The sequence below is a fragment of the Carettochelys insculpta genome, chromosome 12 (assembly GCF_033958435.1).
Source record: "Carettochelys insculpta isolate YL-2023 chromosome 12, ASM3395843v1, whole genome shotgun sequence".
In the NCBI taxonomy this organism is placed as follows: domain Eukaryota; kingdom Metazoa; phylum Chordata; order Testudines; family Carettochelyidae; genus Carettochelys; species Carettochelys insculpta.
In genome coordinates this window covers 45,984,367-46,012,300 of record NC_134148.1, presented here as the reverse complement: position 1 = coordinate 46,012,300, position 27,934 = coordinate 45,984,367, and the positions used below count along the sequence as shown (strand labels likewise).

The 27,934-nt window shown below is 65.1% G+C and overlaps 1 protein-coding gene across 4 annotated transcripts; it reads left to right on the top strand.

Moving 5' to 3' along the window:
* Window positions 1-6,850: 6,850 nt before the first annotated feature.
* Window positions 6,851-27,306, top strand: FES (FES proto-oncogene, tyrosine kinase). Of its 4 annotated transcripts, none has more exons than XM_075007019.1 (19): window positions 6,851-6,970; window positions 8,109-8,361; window positions 9,312-9,485; window positions 10,220-10,316; window positions 10,666-10,735; window positions 13,174-13,311; window positions 13,828-13,947; window positions 15,533-15,655; window positions 15,971-16,157; window positions 17,141-17,257; window positions 17,741-17,950; window positions 19,465-19,587; window positions 19,940-19,993; window positions 21,266-21,384; window positions 23,111-23,205; window positions 24,409-24,532; window positions 24,946-25,103; window positions 25,687-25,809; window positions 25,947-27,306. In XM_075007019.1, the coding sequence occupies exons 2-19, from the start codon at window positions 8,140-8,142 to the stop codon at window positions 26,087-26,089; spliced, it is 2,397 nt and encodes a 798-aa protein (XP_074863120.1). In that variant the 5' UTR covers window positions 6,851-6,970; window positions 8,109-8,139; the 3' UTR covers window positions 26,090-27,306. The 4 variants fall into 4 exon arrangements, with proteins under 4 accessions (XP_074863120.1, XP_074863119.1, XP_074863118.1 ...); XM_075007018.1 differs by having other exon boundaries at window positions 10,666-10,849; window positions 17,144-17,257; XM_075007017.1 differs by having other exon boundaries at window positions 10,666-10,849.
* The last annotated feature ends 628 nt before the right edge of the window (window positions 27,307-27,934 follow it).

The following is a 27,934-nucleotide window of genomic DNA, read 5'->3' as shown; positions in this document are numbered from 1 at the left end:
GAATATTAGTGTACAAAGCCTCTACGTCCATTGTGGCGAGGATGGCGTTATCAGGAACTTTTCTGATGTTTTGTAATTTCCTCAGGAAGTCGGTGGTATCTCGGATATAGCTGGGAGCGTTGGTGGCATAGGGTTTGAGGAGGGAGTCCACGTAACTGGATAGTCCGGTGGTAAGGGTGCCAATACCTGAAATGATAGGGCATCCAGGGTTGCCAGGTTTGTGGATTTTGGGAAGTAAATAGAATAATACAGGCTGCAGCTCAGATGCTGTGTCTGAGTGAATGAGGTCCCAAGTAGCAGCAGGGAGTTCCTTCAGTAGTTGTTGTAAAACACATGGTTTAAATCGTGATGGGAACTTTCTGAGTCACTATAGGGGCTCGTCTGCATACTTGGCTCAATCTAATTCTTGACCTTCCCCCCCACCCCTCCACTCTCTGATCTGCTCACCTTGGTTATCTTTTTCTGATTTGTCCTCCTTGCTTACTGTTTTTGGTTCTCTGTACCTGAAATATTGAGTCTGTTCTGGTCTGCCTATGGTCTGAAGAAGTGGGTCTGTCCCACGAAAGCTCACCTAATAAACCATTTTGCTAGTCTTTAAAGTGCTGCTTGACTGCTTTTTGTTTTGATAGTGTATAGACTAGCACGGCTTCCTCTCTGTTACTATTCAACATGCCAGAGAGATCAGATTTCCACCCCACGGGGCAAGGGAGAAGATTAGAACTTGATGGTGCAAAGAAAGGCCTCAGACAGTGAGCCCCAAAATCTCAGATTCTCAAGGATGTTACACAACGGTCGTGGTCTACCAAAGAGCAACGTAAATATACAATTGCAATGGGTTTGTTCTTGTTACTCACGCTGACTGCTGTAACCAAGGGGTGCTGGTACCAAAAGCTGTAGAATTGTACCATGTACTGAAGATTTGGAAAGAGCCATGTGACATGATGACATGGACGTATAAGCATGAATTGTATGTTGCAGGAGTTTGTAATTCTGAAATGTCACCGTTGTTCCCTGTAACTAGTCTTGCAACCTCTCACTTGAGGAGGAACATTCCAACCCTATTGTGTGGCATGGAAAGGGAAACTGAGACACAACCATTTTGGTGGTCTGGCTAAACGCCAAGGGTGGAAGCATTTGTACCTTCCTTTACTGGACTGTGACTGAATTCCAAACATTTGCTGGAGCAGCTGTATGGGCTCTGCCTGCCTGACTTGAGAACGTGGCTGATGGACTGGAGACCAAAGCAGGGAGACCAGCCAACCCGAGGGGACTAAAGAGACTTGCCTGGCAGCATCACCTGAAAGGGGCCAATGCCAAGCTCCTGACATGGCGCCTCCCCCTACAGGATTATGACATGGAGGTGGTACACATCAAGGGGGGTATTGAGGGTACAGCCAATGCCCTATCACACAGGGAGGGGCCCAAACTTCCCCAGGTCACCGGCTGAGTGACCCCGCTCAGTTCCATCTGGGACGGGGGAGAGATGTGATGGAGCCAGGGATAGGTGTGTACGCATATACCTGAGTGGCTCACAGAAGGTGGGGGGCTCCTGCTGAGGGTAACCTGGCGACCAGGTGACACCTCTGGGCTGCAGACAAAGGGGGAGGTGGAGCCGGAGGGGTTTGAACTGGAACTGGGAGTTGGAAGCAGTGAGTCTGGGCTGGGAGAGAGAGAGACAAAGGAGGGGGCAAGGCTCCGGCTCCGGGGGCCCCTCGGGGCCTCCTCCCCCCAGCATGGATTGGACTGGCTGTCTCTGCCGGCTGCACTGACTCCTCTGTATGATGCTGTGTCCTGTTGTCTAATAAACCCGCTGTTCTCCTGCCAGTGAGAGTCACTCCTGCCTGCGGCCAGGGGGGCAGAGCCTGGGGACCCCTGAACCCCACCACACAGGCATGCTAAAGGCTCCAGGTGGCCAAGGGTCATCTGTAATGGAGTCGGGGGAGTGCATGTGTGAGTCAGGCTGGATGTCTGAGGCAAGCAGCCGCTCCCAGTGGCTAAGGATGACCCTGGGGCTACAACTGGCAGGTAACACCTCTGCCTGAACAAAGAGCAGGGAGGAGCTGAGAGGGGTTTTGAATCGGGGGCGGCAGTTGAAGGGTAGGAAAAGGGAGAGCTGGGAGGCAGCCAGCCTGAGGAGGGGGAAGCTACACCCCAGAGGGGCACCCCTCGGGGTCTTCCCCCCAGGACGGGTTGGAAGGACTGTCTCTGGCTGCTATGCTGTTGCTTCTGTGAGAAACTGGACATCTGTTGCCTAATAAACCTGCTGTTGTACCTGCTGAGTGAAAGTCACTCCTGCCAGCGGACGGGGTGCAGTGCAGGGGGACCCCTGAACCCCATCACACCATCCCCTCTGAGGAAGATCAGCCCCCGCAGGGCTGTGGCCTGCCGTGTGGAGTCTGGAGCCCAGGACGCTGGGATGCAGCCCAGAGGCGGGGGCAGCCCCCCACTGCCTCGGCTAGCCAGGTGGTCGCTTGAGGGTCGCTGGGCTCCTGCCCCCTTCAGACCACTGAGGTGGGCCACTTGTGCCATCCCGCTCCCTGGCACGGGGCCCTGCTGCAGCACGTTCCAGTCATTCGGAGGGGCTCCAGCCTCCATCCCCGCCTGGCACGCAGGCGGTGGCCATCTGAGCAGCTCTCCACTGGCCTGTCCTCTGCCAGTCCTCTGCTGAGTCAGGTGGGGCGTCCCCAGCCCATCACCATGCTGAGTGGCTCAGACCCAGCTGGCTCCAAGCAGTGGGGCCAGGGCCCGCTCCCTCCTCTCTGGGCTGAGTTCTGCCGCAGGCTGGGAGCTGGGCAGAGAGAAACCCTCCTTTCTGCCCAGCCTCTGGCCCTTCCGCTCCCCAGGGAGCTATTCCTTCAGCCTCCTGCCCCCACTCTGGCCCCACTGTGGTGTGGTCTGTAGTGGCTGGTGAGGATTTGTTTAAGGTTGGCGGCTGTCTGTAGGCGAGGACAGACCTGCCTCCCATGGTCTGTGAGAGTGAAGGATCCTTGCTCAGGATGGGTTGCAGATCACTGATGATGTGCTGAAGAGGCCTTAGATAGGGGCTGTATGTGATGGCCAGTGGTGTCCTCCTGTTTTCCTTGTGAGGCCTGTCTTGTAGCAGGTGGCTTCTGGGTACCCATCTGGCTCTGTCAATCTGTTTCCTCACTTCCTTAGGTGGGTAGATCACAACACAGTAACTCTAAACCTGGAACCAATCCCTGCAACAAACCTCGCTGCCGACTCTGCTCACATGTCTACACCAGCGATATCCTCACAGGACCTAACAACCACACCATCAGGGGCTCCTTTACCTGCACATCTACTGGTATAATATATGCCATCAAGTGACAGCAATGCCCCCCTGCGATTTACATTGGCCAAACTGGACAGTCTCTACGTAAAAGAATAACTGGACATAAATCAGACATTGGGAATGGTGATGTACAGACACCTGTGGGGGAACATTTCAACCTCCCCAGACACTCAGTAACAGATTTAAAAGTAGCAGTGCTAAAACAAAGAATTTTGAAAAATCAGATGGAGAGAGAAATCTCTGAGCTGCAATTTATTTGCAAATTTGACTCCATTAACCAAGGATTAAACAGAGACTGGGAGTGGCTGGTCTCTTACAAAGGCAGCTTCTCTGCCCTGGGTGTTGTTAGCTCCCCATTAGACTCTGACAATGGGCCACATCCCCCATCTGATCTGACTTGTTTTTTCCTTTTTTGATACAGTCTACTGATACTGGGCCATTTCCACCTTGCTGAATAGACCTTGTCAGCTCTGGCCCTCCCCCTTTACTGGGACCCCACTCTTTAAATACCCCTCTGAAACCATCCCCCCCCCATGCATCTGATGAAGCGGGTCTTTGCCCACGAAAGCTTATGCTCCAAAATATCTGCTAGTCTATAAGGTGCCACAGGACTTCTTGTTGTTCCCTTCACAGGTAATTTCCTGCCACTAGCAGACAATAGGTCAGATTTACTCTTTCCCTCTGCTGCGCCTAGCCTGAAACTTCTCCTTAGCACAAATGTCACCCTCCTTCTTAGGTAGGATTTTAACCTGACTCTTAACTTCAACCTGCTTCAGAGAAACCTTTTCGTGCTCCCTGCACCTTGCCTATCTCTGGTCTAATTCCAAGCTCCTTTCTAAGGAGGTAGGCTCACATGCAGGGGTTGCATTCAGAGACACACTGCCTTTCTGTATAGACAAGCAGCTAACTTCTTCAAACACACAGCCAGAGGCACTTCCCCTGGCCATAGCAACACAGGTTGGTTACAGAGCTACCCCCATCCGCTTTACCAATTCCCCTGCTATGTACAGGCAACACAGACACAGAGGAGTTACACAGATTCATTCTCAGACACCCCCAATGTGTTACACTTGGCGCTCACACCAGAGTAGTCACACACTCAATTCCCAGGGGGGCTGCTACTTCCGCTTTCCCTTTGACCGCAATTGCATGGCTCGAAGTTCAGTCCTAACTTCTCCATAACTTGGGCCTGCTCTGCTTCTTCCCGTTCGCCTTTTTCTCCAGCCTCCTTTCTCAACTCCCCTTCCCTTTCTCTCCACTCAGCCGCTTCTCTTTCCACTTCGATGGCGCGTGCCAACTTTTCAGCTGCATCTGCCCGGCACCACACCAGCAACACACAATTAAGTTCTCCATTTGCAGCTTCGTTGGTAACAGATTTTTTTCCCCCACGGCGTTCCCTTTCCAGACTTTCTCCTTCAAACTTCTCTTACCATTGTCAGTCTACTGTAACTGCACTTCAACCAAGACTCTCTCAGACCCAAAACACCAATCTAGAACAGCCGGGGGGCCTGATCCCAGCTCAGCTGACCAGGTTCTGTGGATTCTGCCATGACTACAGCACTGCAATAGGACGGGGATTCTGGGCACAGCTAGAGAGACCAATCCAGGGTGTCTTTGCTTAAAATCCAGACCACGTGCAGCCCCAGGCTGGGATTTCCTTCGCACTAAGGCAAAATCCTACCAGCCACCACAGCACCTCTGCCAGCCCCACTGGCCAGCCAGAAGCCACACAAGCAAACCCACAGACTTCCCAGCTGCTGTACCAGCCCAGAGCAACAAACCCCAACTTAAGGTGAGCGGTTATTAAACCTGTTTCAACCAAGACCCCACAGATTCTTCCAGATGCCAACGGTCCCAGCCCCAGACACTGGTCAATATATACCTGGACCTTACCCAAATCACCATGCAAAAGCCAGACCCTTAGATCTAATATCTAAGGGCTTATTAATGAAAAAGAAAGAGCAGGGTTAGAGAGAAGAATTGTTAAATTATCAACTTTACACACGTCAGTTATAGCTACCAACGCAGCCTGCGATGTTATTTGCTGATTGTTAAAAGTCTCTGAAAGTCCAAGTCAGGTTACCTAGGTTCAGTTAGTGGGGCAGCGTAGGGCTGGCCAGCTGGGGTCCCCCTGCTGGGACATGGACCCCTGGAGTCCCTAGGACAAAGGATCCAAGCTGGACACTGCTACATCCAGTATCAGAGCTAGCTGGGTGAGTCTGTATCTTCCAGAACAACGGCTGCTAAGTCCACAGCATGGCTCTCTCTTTCTTGGCCTTGTCTCTGCCGAGAAAAAAGCCCCTTCGTCTTCCCATCGCCCTTGAGGGTCGCCCCCACCTGGCTGGGGGGGCTGTGGTGGCAAACTGCCCTTGGGTCAATCCCAGGAGCCAGTTTAACATTTCTGAGATGGACCTGGTCCTCTGTCTCAGTTCAGGTCACTCAGCCACTGGGCTGAATCCCACCGACACGTCCCAAGCACCCAGAATGTGGGGTCGGTGTCTGAGCACCGGGTTTCCACCCCCTTGTTCAGCCCAATGCCCTGGCTGGGCTGAGGTCACACCTCCCGTGGTGGAGCTCAGCACTGAAACGTTCTCTAACACAGCTAGAGAGCTAAAACCTGTACCGTTACCTGCACGCGCGGTACAGACGTGTGAGTAGCGCACGCGCACGCGCACGCACACGCACACACACACGCACACACACACACACACACACACCCCTCTCTCCCTCCCGGCCCTCAGCCTCCCACCTCCAGGATCTCACCTGGCTCCAGGGTGCCCTGTCCCAGAGAGAGCTCCATTGCAGCCAGTGTGAGGCCAGGTGGTGGGGGCCAGGAGGCGGAGGGTCAGTGAAAGGGCTCCACAGGTCCCAGCAAGCCAGCGGAGGGAGCAGGGGCTGAGCTGCGTGGCCTGCAGGGCGCTCGTCTGGCTCCTGGCAGGGAGTGCAGCTGGCTGAGGTTGGGAAGGGGCACAGCACGCCCTGATCCTCTGCTGTGCTCCACTTGTCCTATCCCAGAGCTGTGGGGCCCACTGTATTCCCACCCTTTGGCTCCATTCGGACTCCCCTGGCTGCCCCCTGGGTGGGTCAGTGCTGGCCCCCCATGGGGCAGGGAGGCCCAGGGTGCTGCCGGCCCCAGCGGGGCGGAGGAGGCCCAGGCCCAGGCCCAGGGTGCTGCCGGCCCCAGGGGGGTGGGGGGGGTCCAGGGTGCTGCCAGTCCCAGCGGGGTGGGGGGGGCCCAGGGTGTTGCCAGCCCCAGCGGTGTGGGGGGAGCCAGGGTGCTGCCGGCCCCAGCGGGGTGGGGGGAGCCAGGGTGCTGCCGGCCCCAGCGGGGCGGAGGAGGCCCAGGCCCAGGCCCAGGGTGCTGCCGGCCCCAGGGGGGTGGGGGGAGCCAGGGTGCTGCCGGCCCCAGCGGGGCGGAGGAGGCCCAGGCCCAGGCCCAGGGTGCTGCCGGCCCCAGCGGGGTGGGGGGAGCCAGGGCTCTCAGCAGGCCCTGACCAGGAGCAGGCGGGGCGGGGGAGGAAGTGGGGAGATGGTGCAATTGGTGCTGGTCAGCGCTGTGCTTCCTGTTCCCCTTTCTCGGCAGGGCTGTGCAGGGCCCCAGGCTGCCTGGGGCCAGGAGCCCAGTGCGCAGGGCAGCCAGGACGCGCTGGCTTCGCGGAGTGGGGCTGCACACAGGTGAGTCTACGCTCGCAGGTCACAGCCTTGCCCTGGGCTATGGGCTCAGCCCAGCCCCGCTGGCCTGTCCCAGGAGTAAGGCCCCGGCCAGGCACCCCACCTCAGTGGCCGGCACCGCGCTCCCCTGGGATCAGTGCCCCCAGCCCTTCGCCAGCCAGTGCCTGTGGCAGAGACACGGGCAGAGCAGGGGCTCCCTGCCCCACTGCCCTGTCGATGGGCCCCACGCAGAAGGGCTGCCCCAACCCAGCGGGGAAGGCCTGTGCAGCCCCGTCTGACGGGGGCCCGTGGGGCTGGGCTGGGCTGTAGTGGCATTCCCTGGGCAGGCTCCAGGCCAGGCCTGCCCCCCACGAGCTTCCAGCCCTTCCCCGTCAGCAGGAATCGCTGGGGCAGCGCAGCCGGCCTGGGGTGTGGGGCTCGGCTCGGCTGGCCCTGCAGTGCCCTGGGGCCGAGGGCTGCACTCCAGGCCGGTGCCTCTCCAGAGCGTGCAGCATCTTGGCTGGAGCCTCTGTCTCTGGCGCTGGGGGCCGGAGGGGAGCAGCCCCCCGCCCCCAGTGAGGCGCCGCCAGTAGCAGCAGAGCCAGAAGCTATTTCTGACCTCGCCACTTCCTCCCTCAGTGCTGGAGCAGCCCTGGCCCTGAGCCCCGGCTCCAGCCCGCTGCTTACACACCAGCTTGGGGGTCAGGAGGGGCCCTGCACCCCTAGAATCCATGCTGTGGGGCTGTCACTAGCACTCAGCTGCTCAAACCCCGCCCGAACCAGCACTGCCGGCTGGGCACCGAGCCTCGCAGCCCATGGCCAGATCCCCAGTGGGGCCTGTGCCCCACCCCCTGCCCTCAGGGTGGAATGGCCAGATCTCCCGAGGGGGGCTGTGCCCTAACCCCGCCCCCCCAGGGCTGCAAGAGCAGGTCCCCCCCCATGGCAGCTGTGTCGCAGCCGCTGGGTGACCGGATGTCTGGGGCCGCAGTGCCGGGGACTTCTGGTGCTATTCAGCCCCTCCCAAGAGCCCACGTGTGCTGGGAGATGCAAAGGGCCTGGCTACAGGCAAACGGACTGCGCCTGGCAGCGGCTCAGGGCCCTGGCACGGCCGCCCCAGCGCCCAGCGAAGCTCAGGGCTGCCCTGCTGCTCTCTCCCCTGCAGCACATCGCCCTGGGAGCGCGGGCGGAGCGCCATGGGCTTGGGGATGGAGCTGGCCGGCCCCCAGGCGCACAGCGCCCTGCTGCGGCTGCAGGACTCGGAGCTGCGCCTCCTGGAGCTGATGAAGAAGTGGATGGCGCAGCGCACCAAGAGCGACAAGGAGTACGCGGCGCTGCTGCACGGCATGGTCTGCCAGCGGGAGAAGCAGGAGGCCTCGGGGCAGAGCCGGCCGGGCTACAACAGCCAAATCAGTGAGGTGGGTGGGGGCCGCCTCTTAGACACACCAGGGGCTGGGGCCACCCCGTCTCCAGCCACACCGGTCCCCCGCTGCAGCACACGCCAGGGGCTGGCAGGGGAGGGCCCCAGCAGGGTGCCAAGCTCAGGCACACAGGGCTGGGCGAGTTGTGCTGGGCCCTGGGAGCACTCCCGGGGGTGGGAGAGAGAAACCCCTGATGCCTTTCTGCTGTGGGCATCAGCGGCGGGGCTGGTGAGCCCCCGGCCTGTGCTCAGCGCCAGCTGTCCCGGGTGCTGGCGGGGAAGGTGCTGGCTGCAGCTGCAGTGAATGCTACAGGCCAGGCATGGGAGGCAGAAAGCCAGGCTGGGCCCTGGGCCAGGGCAAGGAAGGGTAGAGCAGCAGGTGGCTGCAGGACCTCCCTCCTGTGCACACTGTTTCCCAGGGCACGGGGCTCCTGGCTCCCTGCTGCAGCCCCAGCACCCCAGGTCTCCAGGGGCCCCGTGCTCGGTTCCCAGGCTAGTGCCAGCCCCCAGCCCTGCGGTGCTGCCCGTTAGGGGACAAGCCTCTTGGAGCTGGTGAGCTGACAGGCTGGTGGGGCTCCGGCTGGAGCCATTTCAAAGCCTGCCCTCCAGCCCTCTGCACGGGGACCTCCCAGCCTGGCAGCCCAGGGCCTGGCCGTGTGGGATGCCCAGGAGTGGCCCAAAGGCCCAACCCTCAGGCGCGCCCGAGCCCCGCGAAGCAGGCTCACCAGGCTGCCGGGCACAGGGGAGTCATAGCCAGGGCTGCTTCCCCAGCCCCGTCCCAGCACGGCTGACCAGCCGGGCAGGGAGCTGTGGCCGTGGCAGGACCTGCAGCTGGGCGCCCGGTTTCTGCTCAGGTGCCCCAGAAAATGCCCCCAGCTCCCCATACTCTGCCCCTGGGCTGTGCTGCAGCCTCAGCCCGACTCCCCTGAGCTCTGCCCTCTCCGGCAGTCCTGGTGTGTGCTGGTGAACCAGACGGAGGTGCTGAGCCAGATCCTGCGGCGCCATGCAGAGGACCTGGCCGCCGGGCCCCTGAGCAAGCTGAGCCTGCTGATCCGTGACAAGCAGCACCTGCGCAAGGCCTACAGCGAGCAGTGGCAGCAGCTGAGCCAGGACTACACCAGGGTAGGGGCCCTGTGCCTGCCAGCCTCCCCCTGGGGCTCTGCCTGCCCCGTGGCCACCCCGGCTGTGACCCCCCCACGGCCTTCCTCCACTCTGCCCCCCCCAGCTGTGCCCCCCCACAGCCTCCCCCGACTCTGCCCCCTATGGCTCTGCCTGCCCCGTGGCCACCCCGGCTGTGACCCCCCCCATGGCCTCCCTCCACTCTGCCCCCTATGGCTCTGCCTGCCCCATGGCCACCCCGGCTGTGACCCCCCCCGGCCTTCCTCCACTCTGCCCCCTATGGCTCTGCCTGCCCCATGGCCACCCCGGCTGTGACCCCCCCACGGCCTTCCTCCACTCTGCCCCCTATGGCTCTGCCTGCCCCGTGGCCACCCCGGCTGTGACCCCCCCACGGCCTTCCTCCATTCTGCCCCCTATGGCTCTGCCTGCCCCATGGCCACCCCGGCTGTGACCCCCCCACGGCCTCCCCCGACTCTGCCCCCTATGGCTCTGCCTGCCCCATGGCCACCCCGGCTGTGCCCCCTCCCCTGGCCACCACCAACTCTGCCCCAGCAAACAGTGTCCCCCAGCTTTTCCCCCCCACCCCAGCCTCCCCTGGCTCTGCTCTGCCCCCACATTGGCCTCCCCTGGCTCTGCATATACCCCGCATTGCCCAGGCCTCTGCCCACCCCCCAGGCTCCTCTGGGCGCTGGCTGGCCCGCAGTGGAGCCCAGGGGTGATTTCTGTGCTGTTTGCAGACGACTCAGCAGGAGCTGGACAAGCTGAAGGCGCAGTACCGGAGCCTGGCACGGGACAGTGCCCAGGCCAGGCGCAAGTACCAGGAGGCCAGCAAAGGTGGGTGCCCAGTAGGGGTCACACCGATCTCTTCCATCCGCGTGCGGAAGAGACTCTGTGTGCACATGTGGGGGTGCAGCACCCGCAGTCTGGCCACTGGCGCCTGCTCAGCAGCTGGGCAGCGCCTGAGTCGCTCTGGTGCGGCTGCCCCAGCGCCCGGCGGACGGGGACACTGCTGCCTGCCCTGCGCTGCTGCCCTGGAGCAGGGTGAGTGGCCCTGGGCCTGCCCGGCACGGCCCAGCCAGGCCCTGCCACACCTGGGGCTGCTCTCCCCCTGCAGGCGGGTGGGCGGGCGTGGGGAGTGGGGCTGGGCTGCCCTGGACTCTGCCAGCTGCTGCTCTCCTCCCAGACAAGGAGCGGGACAAGGCCAAGGACAAGTACGTGCGGAGCCTGTGGAAGCTCTACGCCCTGCACAACCAGTACGTGCTGGCACTCCAGGCTGCCCAGCTGCACCACACGCTGCACTTCCAGCAGGCACTGCCTGCCCTGCACGGCTCCCTGCACGGCCTGCAGCAGGAGATGGCGCTTGTCCTGTAAGAGCCCGGCACGGGCGCCAGCCGCCGGCATCCACACCCCACCGCTGCCAGGAACCGCACCCCTCCGCCGCCGGCATCCGCACCCCTCCGCCGCCGGCATCCTCACCCCTCCGCCGGCATCCGCACCCCTCCGCTGCCAGCAACCACACCCCACCGCCGGCATCCGCACCCCTCTGCCGGCATCCGCACCCCTCCGCTGCCAGCAACCACACCCCACCGCCGGCATCCGCACCCCTCCGCCGGCATCCGCACCCCTCTGCTGCCAGCAACCACACCCCACCGCCGGCATCCGCACCCCTCCGCCGGCATCCGCACCCCTCCGCTGCCAGCAACCGCACCCCTCCGCTGCCGGCATCCGCAGCCCTCCACCGCCGGCATCCGCACCCCACTGCTGCCAGCAACTGCACCCCGCCGCTGTCATCCACACCCCTCCGCCGCCAGCAACCGCACCCCTCCACTGCCGGCAACCACACCCCACCGCCGGCTTCCGCACGCCTCCACCGCCGGCTTCTGCAGCCACCAGCATCGGCACCCCCTCCACCGGCTTCCGCACCCCACCGCTGCCAGCAACCACACCCCTCTGCCACCAGCATCCGCACCCCTCCGCCGCCGGCATCCTCACCCCTCCGCTGTCATCCACACCCCTCCGCCGCCAGCAACCGCACTCCTCCACTGCCGGCAACCACACCCCACCGCCGGCTTCCGCACGCCTCCACCGCCGGCTTCTGCACCCCTCTGCCACCAGCATCCGCACCCCCTCCACCAGCTTCCGCACCCCACCGCTGCCAGCAACCGCACCCCTCTGCCACCGGCATCCGCACCCCACTGCTGATATCTTCACCCCTCCGCCGGCTTCCGCACCCCCTCCACCGGCTTCCGCACCCCACCGCTGCCAGCAACCGCACCCCTCTGCCACCAGCATCCGCACCCCTCCGCCGCCGGCATCCTCACCCCTCCGCTGTCATCCACACCCCTCCGCCGCCAGCAACCGCACTCCTCCACTGCCGGCAACCACACCCCACCGCCGGCTTCCGCACGCCTCCACCGCTGGCTTCTGCACCCCTCTGCCACCAGCATCCGCACCCCCTCCACCGGCTTCCGCACCCCACCGCTGCCAGCAACCGCACCCCTCTGCCACCGGCATCCGCACCCCACTGCTGATATCTTCACCCCTCCGCCGGCTTCCGCACCTCACCGCTGCCAGCAACCGCACCCCTCTGCCACCAGCATCCGCACCCCCTCCACCGGCTTCCGCACCCCACCGCTGCCAGCAACCGCACCCCTCTGCCACCAGCATCCGCACCCCACTGCTGATATCTTCACCCCTCCGCCGCCAGCAACCGCACCCCTCCACTGCCGGCAACCACACCCCACCGCCGGCTTCCGCACGCCTCCACCGCCGGCTTCTGCACCCCTCCGCCACCAGCATCCGCACCCCCTCCACCGGCTTCCGCACCCCACCGCTGCCAGCAACCGCACCCCTCTGCCACCAGCATCCGCACCCCTCCGCCGCCGGCATCCTCACCCCTCCGCTGTCATCCACACCCCTCCGCCGCCAGCAACCGCACTCCTCCACTGCCGGCAACCACACCCCACCGCCGGCTTCCGCACGCCTCCACCGCCGGCTTCTGCACCCCTCTGCCACCAGCATCCGCACCCCCTCCACCGGCTTCCGCACCCCACCGCTGCCAGCAACCGCACCCCTCTGCCACCAGCATCCGCACCCCCTCCACCGGCTTCCGCACCCCACCGCTGCCAGCAACCGCACCCCTCTGCCACCAGCATCCGCACCCCACTGCTGATATCTTCACCCCTCTGCCACCAGCATCCGCACCCCACTGCTGATATCTTCACCCCTCCGCCGCCGGCATCCGCACCCCTCCGCCGCTGGCATACCCTGCCGCTTGCACCACCGTTGCTGACACACAACCCCCCGACCCCGGGCTGCACTGTTCCCTACGTGGCCTGCACCGAGCCATGGTGCTCCACCTGTAAGAGCCCTGGGCCCAGCACAGCACCCCACCCCTGGCAGCGCAGCCTCTGCTGCTGTGCCCCCTCTGGCGCTCTTTCAGGGGCCACGCATGGGGCAGGCAGGGCTGCAGCTGGGCCCAGAACTGTGCCCAATGCAGGCAGCCCTGCAGAGGTGGCTGTTGTCCCTCTCTGGGCGCGCCAGGGACACTGCCCTCAGCTCTGTAGCAGCCACGTGCGTGCCCCTGTCTGCACCCTTGCACTGTGGGGGGGTGGGGACCAGTGGCAGTAGGCCTGGCCAGGCAAGCCTGGCTCCGAGCCCTGTGCAGGGCCCATGGGGTCTGTGCCCACAGGAAGGAGATCCTCCAGGAGTACGCTGAGGTCAGCAGCCTGGTGCAGGAGGAGGTGGGCTCCGTACACCAGGAGATCACTCGTGCCATCCAGGCCATCGACCCTGCCACCGAGTACGACAGCTTCCTGCAGCAGCACAGGTTGGGCACCAGCCGCACTCTGTGCCTAAGGGGGGGCGGCTCCAGCGCGTCCAAGCCCAAGGGTCCTGCAGCCTCCCCACCCCTCAGGCTCCAGCTGCAGTGCCTGGGGCTGCTCGGGGGGCCAGAGGAGGGGCTCCCCCATTCTGACACCCCAGCACTATGCCCCAGCCCTCTGGCGCCCCTGGGTTCCTTAGTGCCCTGGGAGAGCAGCCACGGCCACTGAGCCGGCTCTCTGCCTTACCCATCCCGGCTCAGGCCCCTGCTGAGGAGCGGGGCCTCCTCCCACTAGGGCTGGTCTCCCCAGGCTCCCGACAGCTGTGGCTGAGAGCAGATGTCGCCCTTTTTCCTCCCTGGGCAGCCAAGTAACATGCAGGAAACCGAGGCACAGGCAGGATCCCACACATGCCAGCTGTGCCCATTGGCGGGGGGCTCTGGGAGGGCACAGAGCCAGACAGGGCTGAGTGGGGCCTGCCCCGGAGGTGTGCACACAGCCAGCCCACAGCACTGTCCCCCCAGGTCTGCCAGTGAGATCCCGCCTGCGGTGAGCTTCGACGAGAGCCTGCTGGAGGAGGGCGAGAACCTGGGGGCTGGCGAGCTGCAGCTGAACGACCTGACAATTGAGAGTGTGCAGCACGCGTGTGTATGGGGCACAGGTGGGCGGGAACGGGGTGTGAGTGTGCAGCACGCGTGTGCATGGGGCACGGGTGGGCGGGAATGGGGTGTGAGTGTGCAGCACGCGTGTGCATGGGGCACGGGTGGGCGGGAACGGGGTGTGAGTGTGCAGCACGCGTGTGCATGGGGCACGGGTGGGCGGGAACGGGGTGTGAGTGTGCAGCACGCGTGTGCATGGGGCACGGGTGGGCGGGAACGGGGTGTGAGTGTGCAGCACGCGTGTGCATGGGGCACGGGTGGGCGGGAACGGGGTGTGAGTGTGCAGCACGCGTGTGCATGGGGCACGGGTGGGCGGGAACGGGGTGTGAGTGTGCAGCACGCGTGTATGGGGCACGGGTGGGCGGGAACAGGGTGTGAGTGTGCAGCATCCGTGTGTATGGGGCACGGGTGGGCGGGAAGGGGGTGTGAGTGTGCAGCACGCGTGTGTATGGGGCACGGGTGGGCGGGAAGGGGGTGTGAGTGTGCAGCACGCGTGTGCATGGGGCACGGGTGGGCGGGAACAGGGTGTGAGTGTGCAGCATCCGTGTGTATGGGGCACGGGTGGGCGGGAAGGGGGTGTGAGTGTGCAGCATGCGTGTGTATGGGCACAGGTGGGCGGGAACGGGGTGTGAGAGTGTAGCAAGCGTGTGTTTGGGGCATGGGTGGGCGGGAACAGGGTGTGAGTGTGCAGCACACGTGTGTATGGGGCACGGGTGGGCGGGAACAGGGTGTGAGTGTGCAGCATGCATGTGTATGGGGCACAGGTGGGCGGGAACGGGGTGTGAGTGTGCAGCATGCGTGTGTATGGGGCAAGGGTGAGTGGGAACGATGTGTGAGTGTGCAGCACGCGTGTGTATGGGGCACGTTTGGGCGGGCATGGGGTGTGTGTGTGCACCGGGGTATGTATGGGGTGTGGGGGTGAGTGCACCAGCGGCGTGTATGGGGTGTGGGCCAGTGGTGTAGGGGTGAGTGTGCACTGGTGCATGGGTATGTGTGTGCACCAGGGGTGTGTATGGCTATGGGAGTGAGTGTGCACCGGGGCATGTACAGGGTTGGGGGTGAGTGTGCACCCGGTGCATGTATGGGGTGCGGGCAGGCGGGTGTGGGGTGAGTGTGCACTAGGGCATGTGTGGGGTGTGGGTGGGTGGGCTTGGAGGTGAGTGTGCACTGGGGTGTGGGGGGTGAGTGTGCACTGGGGCATGTGTGGGGTGCGGGCAGGCGGGTGTGGGGTGAGTGTGCACTGGGGTGGGGGGTGAGTGTGCAACAGGGCATGTGTGGGGTGTGGGTGGGTGGGCTTGGGGGTGAGTGTGCACTGGGGTGTGGGGGTGAGTGTGCACCAGGGCATGTGTGGGGCGTGGGTGGGTGGGCTTGGGGGGTGAGTGTGCACCGGTGGCATGTAAGGGGGGTGGGGGTGAGTGTGCACCAGGTACATGTACAGGGCGTGGGGGTGAGTGCGCACCGGGGCGAGGGGATGGCAGTCCCCGGCTGCTCCCAGCTCTCCCGCGGGGGCCAGGCCCAGAGAGCCCCCCAGGCGAGCTGGCGCCGTCTGGTCTGGTCCGGTCCGGTGCAGGCTGACGAGCGTGGAGGAGGACCTGGCCCTTGCCACAGAGAGCAGGAAGAGCAAAGCGCAGCGTGTGCAGGAGCTGCAGGCTGAGCTGCAGGGCGAGGCGCAGAGCCTGGGGCCCCGAGAGCAGTGAGCAGGCCCCGAGGGCGCAGCGGGGGGCCTGGGAGCCGGGAGCACTGGGGAGTGGCGGAGGGACCCGGAGGTGGGCCAGGCTGGGAGCAGTCAGGCGGGGTGGGGGGGCTGCGGCGGGATCCTGGGGAGCGGGGTTGTAGGAGGTGTGGGGGAGGGCAGACCTGCACCTGCTGCTGCCCATGGTACAAAGGGGTTTCCCCTCTGGGGTCGAGGGGGCGGTGCCGGGGCTGGAGCATGGGGGGCGGGGGGACAGGGAGGGGCTGCAGTGGCCTGGCTGCCCAGTGTGAGCCGCAGCTGTCTCTGTGGGCGCAGGGTTCACCTGCTTGCGAAGCGCCAGGCCCTGCAGGAGGCACAGCAGCACTTCCAGGTCGCCCTGTGTGCCCAGGCCAAGCTGCAGGCCCAGCGGGACACACTGCGCCATGCACTGGACCAGCTGGGCACCAGCGACCCGCCCCCGGCTCTGCCCCTGCAGGACGACGGGCAGTCCCTCAGCTCCATGGTGAGTGCAGTCGGCTGCGCCCGCATGGGTGGGAGGGCTCCGGGCGCCGCTGGGAGGGCCAACGCAGGGCACACTGCGTAAAACGGCTCCGCCAGCCCAGGGGTTCTCCGCCGCAAGGCACCGCAGCCGTCACACGAGCCCTTCTGTCGCCACACGGCCGGCAGGAGTCCCACCAGCAATTCCCCCGACACTCCGGCTTCCCCTGGGCCACAGCCGGTGCCACGAGCAGGTCGCCGGTGCGAGCCCTTTGTGAGCAAGCGGCCGTGGCCTCTGGCTGCTGGGTCACACACAGGTTGCCAGAGCAGCTCCTGGGGTGTGGAATCTGATACGGCCCTTTGTGCGCCGAGCTCGGCCTCACTTGACAAGGACCCTGGCGCCGTAGGTGCCCCAGCTCCTGCTGTGATCTCCCAGAAACCCCCGTTGCACACACCAGCCAGAGCCAGCACTCCTAACGCCACCTAGAAAATGCCACAGACGTGTGAGCAGCACACACGGGGCAGCCACTCGCCAGCTCCCCACAGGCGCCTCGCCGGGCCCTGGGCGCCGGAGGTGCTGCACACAAAGAACAGTGGTTTCAACTTTGGTTTTCATGTTCATCTCAAAATCCAATAATGTCACATCTGGGCCCCCGTGTCCTCCTCTGTGGGCCAGGCCCCCGCCGCCCTGCACCAGAGCCACCCAGTCCTCGCCACACACCAGCTCCCTCCAGCATCCCCCATGCTCTGCCAGGGCCCCTCATTTCCCCTGCCTTGCCCTTGCCACCAGCCGCTGCCTGACGTGCCATGCCCCAACCCCCAGCACCTGCCCTGCCCCCAGAGCCATGGCCTGGGGCAGTGGGGGCACTCGGGCACTGGTGCCAGCCCAGCTGCAGGGGCTCAAATGCCTGGGTGCAGCACCCACCCCTGGCCCTGCTGCAGGTCAGGCTGGGCTCAGCCAGGGAGGAGCACCCCCCAGCCATACGGCTCAGCCCCTCTCTGCCCTAGCAGGAGCAGGAGCAGGAGCAGGAGCAGGAGCAGGAGCAGGAGCAGGAACGCTCTGCCACCAGCGCGCTGGAGACCCTCAAAAACCACATCTCGGGCATCTTTCGGCCCAAGTTCTCGGTGAGTACCCCGCCTCGCTGCCCCACCCACTGCCCCGCCTCGCTGCCCCCCCACTGCCCCACCTTGCTGCCCCCCCACTGCCCCATCTCGCTGCCCTGCCCCACTGCCCCTCCCACTGCCCCACCTCACTGCCCTGCCCCACTGTCCTGCCCACTGCCCCTCCCACTGCCCCGCCTCTCTGCCCTGCCCCACTGCCCCTCCCACTGCCCTGCCCCACTGCCCCGCCCACTGCTCCGCCTTGCTGCCCCCACCCACTGCCCTGCCTCGCTGCCCTGCCCACTGCCCCCCCACTGCTCCGCCCCGCTGCCCCCTTCCCATCCTGCCCACTGCCTCTGCCCCACTGCCTCCCTTCCCTGCCCCCACCTCTCCCCTCTCCCAGAGCTCCTCAGGCCATACGGAGAAAGGGGCCTGCCTGACCCCGCTGGACCCACTGCTCTGGGCAGCCCCTGAGGGAGCTGATGGCGCCCTGTCCGTCTCGCCCAGCTGCCGCCCCCCGTGCCACTGCTCCCCGAGGTGCAGAAGCCCCTGTGCCAGCAGGCCTGGTACCACGGCGCCATCCCCCGGGCAGAGGTGCAGGAGCTGCTGCTGCACAGCGGTGACTTCCTGGTGCGGGAGAGCCAGGGCAAGCGTGAGCACGTGCTGAGCGTGATGTGGGACGGGCAACCCCGGCACTTCATCATCCAGGCCTGGGAGGTGAGTGGGGCCAGGCGGCTGGCCGGGGTCTGACACTGCAGGGGTTTCCCAGCAGGGCTGAGCTGGCTCCCGCCAGGCCGGGGGACAAGGCACCACAGCTGTCACAGAGCCCTTCTGTCGCCATGCGCCGGGCAGGAGTCCGCCAGCCATTCCCCCAGCACTCTGGCTTCCCCTGGGCCACAGCCTGGCCCCTCCTCGTGCAGGGGAGAGGAGCTGGAACCCGCCGCAGCGAATCCACCCAGGTTCCTCCCGCCCCGGCCCCGGCCCCGGCCCCGGCCCTGCCCCGCTCGACGAGCACCTCCCATCAGCCCCCACCCCGCGCGCTGGGCCCGTCCTTCCGCATCCAGCTTCCCAGCGCTGGGGACGAGGGGAGAAGCGGGCGAGAGCGAAGTGGTGAAAGAGATGAAACGTGGCGCCCGGTGGCCGAGCGGTGGGCGCAGGCTGCCACAGACGTGGCCGGGCGGCTGCGGCCCAGGGGTGCAGCGTGCCCCCTTTGCTGGCCGGGTTGGTGCTCCGTCTGGGCCCAGTTCCTAGCAGAGGCGCTCCTGAGGTGACAGGTGGGAGGCAAGACAAAGCCGGAGGAGCTCCCGGGCCCCTCTGGAGGGAATTGCGTCGTTCTCCCAGGGGGGAAGCACGTCCCGGACGGAGCCGGTGCCACGAGCAGGTCGCCGGTCCGAGCCCTTTGTGAGCAAGCGGCCGTGGCCTCTGGCTGCTGGGTCACACACAGGTTGCCAGAGCAGCTCCTGGGGTGTGGAATCTGATACGGCCCTTTGTGCGCCGAGCTCGGCCTCACTTGACAGGGACCCTGGCAGAACAAGCAGCCACGTCACACCTTAAGGACTGTTCAGTTAAAGTGCTCCAGGGCTGCTGGCTTGTTTGGTTAGAACACAGCCCCGCGGGGCTCCCGCTCTGGGACTTTTGTGCTTTGTGAAGATGCAGACTAACAAGACAGGCAGGGCAGGGGCAGGGGCAGGGGCAGTGGATCTCTGTGCCCTGTCACAATGGGTTGCCAAGCCGCCTGTTGTGATCCGCCAGACACTAGCATGTAACATACAAGCCAAGAGCCAAGACTTATAGTTCCACGTTTGACAATGATACAAACACGTGAGCCGGGTACCACCAGCTCCGAACAGACACCTCTTCTGGCCCACTTGTCACAAGGCCTGGGACAGGCACGCCAGTGCTTACAATAATGTCTTGCAAGTTCATCTCAAACCCAGTAACTCCAGAGAGGGCCGTCCCGCATCTTGCCCGACCATGGGGCCGTATGCCTCATGCCTGCTGGGGAGTGCAGCCTGGGACTGGAAGGGAGGGTGTTTGGTGAGGGTGTTAGGTGAGCATGGCGCCTTGGGCATGTGGGGTGGACAAAGGCCAGGGAAGTGGGGTCCATGGGTCCATGGGGGTGTGGGGTGGAGGTGGGAAGGGGGTGCATGGTGTGCGTGGTGCCAGGGGAGGTGGGGTGCACAGGGAGGGCTCGGGCTGGGGCGAGCTCCCAGCACCTCCCTCTCTCGCAGGACATGTACCGGCTGGAGGGCGACAGCTTCGCCACCATCCCGCTGCTCATCAACCACCTCCTGCAGAGCCGGCAGCCCATCACCAAAAAGAGTGGAATCGTGCTGGCCAAAGCTGTGCCCAAGGTACCGGCCCGGCCCCCGCGGCGCTCTTGTGGCCTGGCACTGGGACGCAGGGCTCTGCCGTGGGACGCAGCATGTGGCCAAGCCCCGCCCAGGCTAAAGGCTCCAGCAAGGTCCCAGCGAGCCAGGCCAGCGTTCTGTTCTTTTAGAAGTTTACTATTCGGGGGCTGGCCCGGGAGGTCTGAGCACGTGGGCGGGACACAGCCTCCCCTACCCCAGCAGCCCCTGTCTTCGAGCAGCACCTGCCCAGGGCCACACGCCCCAGCGCTTGCAGGCAGAGCCAGGCTGGCAGCACGGTGGGAGTGTAGACTGCAGGGGCCACTTTCCTGCCCATTACCCCTGCCTCCCTTCACAGGACAAATGGGTGCTGGACCACGAGGACGTGCTGCTGGGTGAACGCATCGGCCGGGTGAGTGCCCCAGAGCCAGGCTGGGTGCTGCGCCAGACCTTCCCGCGCGCACTCAGGACTCAGGCATGACCCTCTGAATCCAGGCATCCAGCTGGGGCGCAGGCATCCTCCTGCTCCGCTGCTCTGCATGGTCTTGTACCAGCAAAGGGGCCTCTGCGGTAACACCCGACTCGCTCCTTTGTTAACAGGCACCAAAGAGAACACACAGCATTGCCTTCCTGCCCCCGCCACATGCTCGCCCGGCCCCGGCCGGCAGGGAGCAGGTCTGGCTGGCCAGGCAGGATCAGGGCCCTGTGGGGGCTCCAGGGCCTGTGCAGGGGGGCGGGTCTGGCAGCTCTGAGCTGAGTCGGTTCCCGCAGAGCTGCCTTTGGGACCCCAGTTCACACAGCGAAACCAGAGTCCTGCTTAGCCAGGCTGTCCCCAGCAAACTCACGTTTTACTGCCCAGCCCTGCCCAGCGGCCAGGGACTTCTCCAGCCCTCCCAGCCCGTCCCGGGCGGATTTACACCCGGCCCCCGGCTGCGCTCCGCAGCCACCCGCCAAGGGGAAAGGAGCTTTCGCAGCCCAACAGCCAACAGCGGTGCCCAGGCGCCCGTGCAGAACGCTGACACAGCCGGTGCTCTGCAAGCGGCTGGGCTGGGGCCATTGGGCTGGGCGCTCTAGCCCAGCCAGGCATTGCACTGCTCAACGTCACTGCCCTGGAACCTGTGGCTGAGCCCTCCGGCTGGCAGCTGATCTCTGCGACTGGCTGCAGCCGCAGACAGGTGTCGGGCCTGGCCGCACGGCTCAGGACAAGGCCGTACCCACGCAGGAGGAAGCCTGCAGCAAGTCCAGGGTCACAGGGGGCATGGAGGCAGGGTTGATGTGCAGATTAGTGTCAGTATTAGCAATCAGCGGCAGGGCTTCTCTCCTCTAGTGGCAGTGAGAGCCCCCCAGGACCCATAGAGTAGCCGTGTGGCGTCTGAAGGTGAGGCAGGGCTCTGCCAGGATGCCCTGCTCCCCTGTGTGCCTGCGCTACCCAGAAGGGCTGCACCCTGCACTCCCAGGCCAGGAGCCCCGCACGCCCCGGCCCAGCTGGTCCCTCAGGACTTTGCACCTGCTGCTCGCTTTCCCAGGGGACGAGGCCCCAGGCGGGAGCAGGTCACTGCGCCCCAGGCAAGAGGGGCTGAGGGGAGCTCAGTGCCAGCTGCGGCAAGGCAAACGCAGAGCGGGCCCCAGCCCACGTCCATGCCCTGCTGTGCCAGGGCAGCTGCTGCATGTGCTGTGTCTGCAGGGTAACTTCGGGGAGGTGTTCAGCGGCCGCCTGCAGGCAGACAACACGCCAGTGGCGGTGAAAGCCTGTCGTGAAACCCTCCCACCCGACCTCAAGGCCAAATTCCTGCAGGAAGCCAGGTCTGTGCAGAGCCCTGTTCCCCACCTCCCCTCCCAGGCTATGGGTCTTTGCCCTCCCACACTGAAAGCCTCTGCCCTCCCACACTGCCAGCCTGTGCCTTCCCCTGCACTGCCAACCTCTGCCCCCCTGCACTGCCAACCTCTGCCCCCCTGCACTGCCAGCCTCTGCCCCCCACACTGCCAAACTCTGCCCCCCTGCACTGCCAGCCTGTGCCCCCCCCTGCACTGCCAACCTCTGCCCCCCTGCACTGCCAAACTCTGCCCCCCCTGCACTGCCAGGCTCTGGCCCCCCTGCACTGCCAGGCTCTGGCCCACCCTGCACTGCCAACCTCTGCCCCCCTGCACTGCCAACCTCTGCCCCCCCGCACTGCCAGGCTCTGGCCCCCCCGCACTGCCAGGCTCTGCCCCCCGCACTGCCAAACTCTGCCCCCCCTGCACTGCCAGCCTCTGCCCCCCCCGCACTGCCAGGCTCTGGCCCCCCCGCACTGCCAGGCTCTGCCCCCCGCACTGCCAAACTCTGCCCCCCCTGCACTGCCAGGCTCTGGCCCCCCCGCACTGCCAGGCTCTGGCCCACCCTGCACTGCCAACCTCTGCCCCCCTGCACTGCCAACCTCTGCCCCCCCGCACTGCCAGGCTCTGGCCCCCCCGCACTGCCAGGCTCTGCCCCCCGCACTGCCAGGCTCTGCCCCCCGCACTGCCAAACTCTGCCCCCCCTGCACTGCCAGCCTCTGCCCCCCGCACTGCCAAACTCTGCCCCCCCTGCACTGCCAGGCTCTGGCCCCCCCGCACTGCCAGGCTCTGCCCCACCCTGCACTGCCAACCTCTGCCCCCCCCCGCACTGCCAACCTCTGCCCCCCGCACTGCCAAACTCTGCCCCTCCTGCACTGCCAAACTCTGTCCCTCCTGCACTGCCAGCCTCTGCCCCCCGCACTGCCAAACTCTGCCCCCCCTGCACTGCCAGGCTCTGGCCCCCCCGCACTGCCAGGCTCTGGCCCCCCCGCACTGCCAGGCTCTGCCCCACCCTGCACTGCCAACCTCTGCCCCCCCCCGCACTGCCAACCTCTGCCCCCTGCACTGCCAAACTCTGCCCCTCCTGCACTGCCAAACTCTGTCCCTCCTGCACTGCCAGGCTCTGGCCCCCCCGCACTGCCAGGCTCTGCCCCACCCTGCACTGCCAACCTCTGCCCCTCCTGCACTGCCAGGCTCTGCCCCACCCTGCACTGCCAACCTCTGCCCCCCTGCACTGCCAACCTCTGCCCCTCCTGCACTGCCAGGCTCTGCCCCACCCTGCACTGCCAACCTCTGCCCCTCCTGCACTGCCAGCCTCTGGCCCCCCCGCACTGCCAACCTCTGCCCCCCCCGCACTGCCAAACTCTGCCCCTCCTGCACTGCCAAACTCTGTCCCTCCTGCACTGCCAGGCTCTGGCCCCCCCTCACTGCCAGGCTCTGCCCCACCCTGCACTGCCAACCTCTGGCCCCTCTGCACTGCCAGCCTCTGCCCCCCACAGTGCTGTGGGCCTGTGCCATTATACCCTGTGCTGGAGGGCGCTGGGGATTCTTGGGCTGCTTAAACTTTGATTTGAAGCAGCTTTTCTGGATCACACTCTTCTCCTGGAGCCCAGCCCCGGAGCTGCCAGGTGCCTGGGGGAGGCAGGGCCAGCCATGCAGTGGACGGGGTGCTGCTGGCTGGCTGTGGCGCCTGGCCCACACTGGTCTCTGCCCCCAGGATCCTGAAGCAGTACAGCCACCCCAACATCGTCAGGCTCATTGGTGTCTGCACCCAGAAGCAGCCCATCTACATTGTCATGGAGCTGGTGCAGGGTGAGCGCACTGCCCTGCCCTGCCCCACCCACCCCTTCCCCGTCTACCCCCAGTCAGCCTTGCTTCCTCCCTGGGCCCCAGCCCCACGCGCTCCCCAAGGCCTGGCGCCAGGTGCCCAGCTCCCTCCGGCCAGCGCTGTCTCCGGGCTCTACGCAGCCCCCGGGAAGACCCCTCCTCAGCACTGCAGCCCTTCTCAGGCACTGGGGAGGCCACAGCTGGAATATTGTGTCCAGTTCGGGGCCCCCCAGTATAAAAAGGATGTGGATGTGCTGGAGCAGGTTCAGCGAAGGGCAACAAAAATGATCAAGGGGCTGGAGCACCAGACCTATGAGGAGAGGCTGAGGGATTTGGGCTTGTTTAGTTTACAGAAGAGAAGACTGAGGGTTGATTGAATAGCAGCCTTCAACTTCCTGAAGGGGAGCTCTAAAGAGGAGGGTGAGAAACTGTTCTCAGTGGTGTCAGATGGCAGAACAAGGAGTAATGGTCTGAAGTTGAAGAGGGGGAGGTGTAGGTTAGATATGAGGAAAAACTACTTCACCAGGTGGGTGGTGAAACATTGGAATGTGCTGCCTAGAGAGGTGGTGGATTCTCCATCCCTCAAGGTTTTTAAGTCCCGGCTGGACAAGGTCCTGGATGAGATGTCTTAGTGGGGGTTGATCCTGCGTGAAGCAGGGGGCTGGACTAGACGACCTCCTGAGGTCCCTTCCAGCCCTGGGATTCTGTGGGGCTGCTCATGGGCTTCACCCCCTGCCTGGAGACAGCACCTCTCGGAGCCCTCCCCATGCCTGCGGCCCTGAGCTCTGGACCAGGGCCACTCAGTGCCAGTGCGGCAGGATCTGAGCTGCATCCAGCCCAGGAATCCCTCCAGCCCCCAGGTCTGATCCCCCTCAGCACAGCGCAGGTGGGGCTGCTCTCCCCTCCCTGCAGCCAGCCGGCCCGGAGCAGCTCCTCCCTGGCAAACAGATCACGGTTCTTTGGTCCCCTGGGCTTGGATCAGCTGGTGGGAGCCTCTGGTCTCCTCTCCTCCCCCTGCCAGTGCAGCTGACTGCCAGGCTGGGCTGGGCCTGTCCCTCAGCAGTGCGAGGGTCCCTGCCTCTCCAGGCCCTTGCTTGGGGTCCCAGCCCAACCACCGTGTTCAACAGGCAGCACCCAGGGAAACTGAGGCATGCACTGTTTGGTCACACGCTGCCCCTCCTCCCACAGGGGGGGACTTCCTGACCTTCCTGCAGACTGAGGGCTTGCAGCTGAGGGTGAAGGCGCTGCTGAAGATGCTGGAGGGTGCTGCGGCTGGGATGGAGTACCTGGAAAGCAAGCACTGCATCCACCGGTGAGACCCCCAGACCCAGTCAGGTCCCCCAGCACCTGGCCCTGCCCGACAGCGGCTGAGGTTGGGGCCCTAGAAGTGCTGGTCGTGGCGGGTGCCCTTGGGTTAGTGCTCTGGCCTTCCTTGGGAGCCCTGACTGCATCCCTACCTTGTCCGGCTGCACTTTGGGAGCCCCTGCCCCGGGATGGGCAGGAGCTGTAACTAGAGCCCGGAGCCCTGACTGCTCTGCTGGAGCTAAGCAGCAGGCCCTGGGCCTCCCGGCAGCTGGGCTTGGGGGGCCGTGCGGGGCTGACTTTCTCCCCACCCTTGGCCCATCCGGGCTGGGGGGTGAGGGGCTGTCCTGGTCAGGCCCTCAGGGCTCCATAGCCAGCAGCCTGCGGTCCCCTTGGTGCGTACTCAGCTGCTGCTCTGCGCAGGGACCTGGCGGCTCGCAACTGCCTGGTGACGGAGAAGAACGCGCTGAAGATCAGCGACTTCGGGATGTCGCGAGAGGAGGAGGACGGGATTTACTCCTCCACTGGGGGCATGAAGCAGGTCCCTGTGAAATGGACCGCGCCAGAGGCACTCAACTACGGTAGGGACCTGCTGCGGCCCCAGCCCAGCCCAGCCCTGCTGAGCGGGTGCCCTCGGCAGCCACCACACCGGTCCCTTCTCACTGGGTGGGGAGGCGCCGCACCAAGGGCCCAGGAGCAGCGGCCCAGGCAGCTGGGCACTTGGGCCCCCAGCCGATCGGCCGCGTGTCACTGCGCGGTGCGCAGCTGCCCGGGCCTGGGCGCCCCGAACAAACCTGCTCCGTGGGTGGCTGGGGAGAGCCGGAGGGAGCCCTGCTGGCCCCGCCGTTCCAGCTGGGAGCCCCTAGACCGCACGGCTCCTCATGCTTCCCACAGGCTGACAGGATAGCGGGTCTGTGCGCAGCAGCCCTGCGCCCTTTGCAGCAGTTACTGCCTGGGGCAGCTGCTCACCCAGTGGCCCCTGGGCAGCAGGAGGTCTCAGGAAAGGGGGTCAAAGGCTGCCAGGGAGCTGGAGGGGCGGGGGGGCTGCTCAGGCTGCACCAGGGCTAATGCCTACCTAGGAGCCCCCTGGGGACCTGTCTCCGTGGCTGGAGCAGCTGGGGAGGGACTGGAGACAGCAGGGCCCCTTTGTCCCCTTCTCCCCAGGCCGCTACTCCTCCGAGAGTGACGTCTGGAGCTTCGGGATCTTGCTGTGGGAAGCCTTCAGCCTGGGCGCCGTCCCCTATTCCTCCCTGAGCAACACCCAGACGCGTGAGGCCCTCGAGCAGGGTAAGCACCACCCCCCAGCTCCCGGCCAGCAAGTGCTGGCCTGCCCGGGGCAGACACTGGCAGGGAGGGGGCTGTGTTGTCTGGGGTGCTCAGGCTGCTTCTGGCTCTCCGGCCCTGACCCTGCTGCCTCTCCCCAGGGGTGCGGCTGGACTGCCCCGAGCTGTGTCCGGAAGAGGCGTACAGGCTGATGCAGCGCTGCTGGGAATACGACCCCCATAAACGGCCCAGCTTCAGCACCATTCACCAGGAGCTCATCAGCATCCGCAAGAGGTACCGGTGACAGCCCACGGCCTTGCCAGGAGACACTGCCCTCAGCTGGAGCCATCAACCGCTGGGCCCCAGGCAGAGACTGCACCAGTAACAGCCCCTTGGACTCACCTTCCATCTGGCCTGGACATCCCAGGCCCAACCTGTCGCTGTCGGCCGGTCGCTGCCTCCTGGCTGTGGGCACATCCCTGCCTGGTGCCTGGCCCAGCTACAGGCTCTGGGAGTCTGGGCCCAGCCCTCCCCTTCCACCGCGAGGTCTTTCCTCTGGAACAGAAGCACCTGGTGGTGCCCACTGGCGATGCCAGTGGCACTGCACAGCCTGGGTGGGGTCTCTGTGGAACAGCCTCACAGGGGGCCCAGGTGGGGCAGTGAAGTCAGGAGACCCTGAGACCTTGGAGCCAGAGCTGCTGCCAGGGGCACATCTGAGGCCAGCCTGAAGAACTGCCAACTCTGGTCGCTCTACTCATTGCCAGGAGAGCTGGGCCTCAGCCTCGCCTGGCGCCCAGCGTGCCTGCCTGGGGGCTGAGAGCAGCAGCGTATTGGCAGGGCCAGGCAGCGGGAGCCCCAGGGGGGCCTTGTGCCTTGGGGAGGGTTCTGGCTGGTGGAAGAGGCCCCTTGGCACTGGGAGACAGAGGTGTGTTCTGCAGCCCAGAGGCTGCACTCACAGCCCTGCCCTCTCTGCGTACCAGTCAGACCAGGAGTGCAAGGGAATGGTGGGCCAAGGGCAGCCTCTGAGCTCTGGGCAGCCCCTCGTGGCCAAGGTGGGGTGCACATACCAGGCAGAACCTGGCCCTGGCTGTCTGCCACCTGATTTGCATGCATGCTCCCAGCCATGCTGCATGCAAAGCGGGTGGGCAGCCCCCCCCCACGCGACGCTGCACAGCTGGCTGTGGCTGTACCAGCAGCACCGCGCCTGGGGCCCTTACTAAGACTGCTGCCTTCAGCTCTGGGCCCCAAAAGTGGCTCTGCCTCTGGGCTACAATAGCCCTTGTGGCCATCTGGTGACAGGCTGGGCTTTGCCCTGCGTGCTGCCAAGGCCTCCCCAGTGCCTGGACCTGGTCAGGGATTGGGGCCCTTTTGTGTGTGCTGCACAGACACAGAGGTGAGAGCCCTGCTCCACAGTGCTATGCATGCCTCAGTTTCCCTCTGTGCTTTGCACTGCTGTCCTGTCCTCTCCAGTCCCAGCTCCGCAGGGTCTCGTCTGTCCCTCTGCTATTAAACAGTCCTGGAATAACCAGCGCGTGTATCCGTCCCTTGCCGGGCTCGCGCTGTCCCGTTCCCTGCCTGGGAGGGTCCCTGTGGGGAGTGTGGGCCCCAGGGCTGCGCTGGTCACGGGCGGGCGCCAGGCACCTGTCAACAATGGCGCACGTGTGGGCGCGAGGGACGTGGAACACAGATGTGAGCATGACACAGCAGAGTCTCCGTGATGCGGCGGGATGGAGAATGATGGGACATGATGGGAAGCTGAGCCCGTTCTCCTGGGCACGCGAGTGCCTTGCCCAGCGCCTAGTGACGGTGCTCTGGCCAGCACCAGGCTGCTCCCAGGGACCGCGCCCCACGGTGCCACAGTGCAGGGATGTGCGTGCCTGGTCAGCGCAGGCAGCGAGAAACCTGCACAGTGCAGACGTGGCCCATGCTGTCCCTGCCGGGTGGTGAACGCCTCGGCCGCGGGGCGCCCACTGGCGCTCTGCCACGCCCTGCTCCCAGAGCCAGCCACGCACGCCTGCCAGGCCTCTGCCCAGCCCCCAAGCAGCACGGGAAGCCCTCTGCACCACTGGGCGGCAGCACCGAGCCCAGCAAGCACGGCTGTGCCCACGGCTGTGCGGAATCTCAGGGCCCGCTTCCGCTGCATGGCGCG

What these genes read in the sequence shown, in the direction of transcription:
- FES (XM_075007017.1), top strand. Translation starts at nt 8,140, where the DNA reads ATGGGCTTGGGGATGGAGCTGGCCGGCCCCCAGGCGCACAGCGCCCTG. An exon ending in GGCAGTCCCTCAGCTCCATG is followed by an intron (nt 16,158 to 17,140) that starts GTGAGTGCAGTC and finishes TCTCTGCCCTAG; the next exon opens with CAGGAGCAGGAGCAGGAGCA. An exon ending in TCATCATCCAGGCCTGGGAG is followed by an intron (nt 17,951 to 19,464) that starts GTGAGTGGGGCC and finishes CCTCTCTCGCAG; the next exon opens with GACATGTACCGGCTGGAGGG.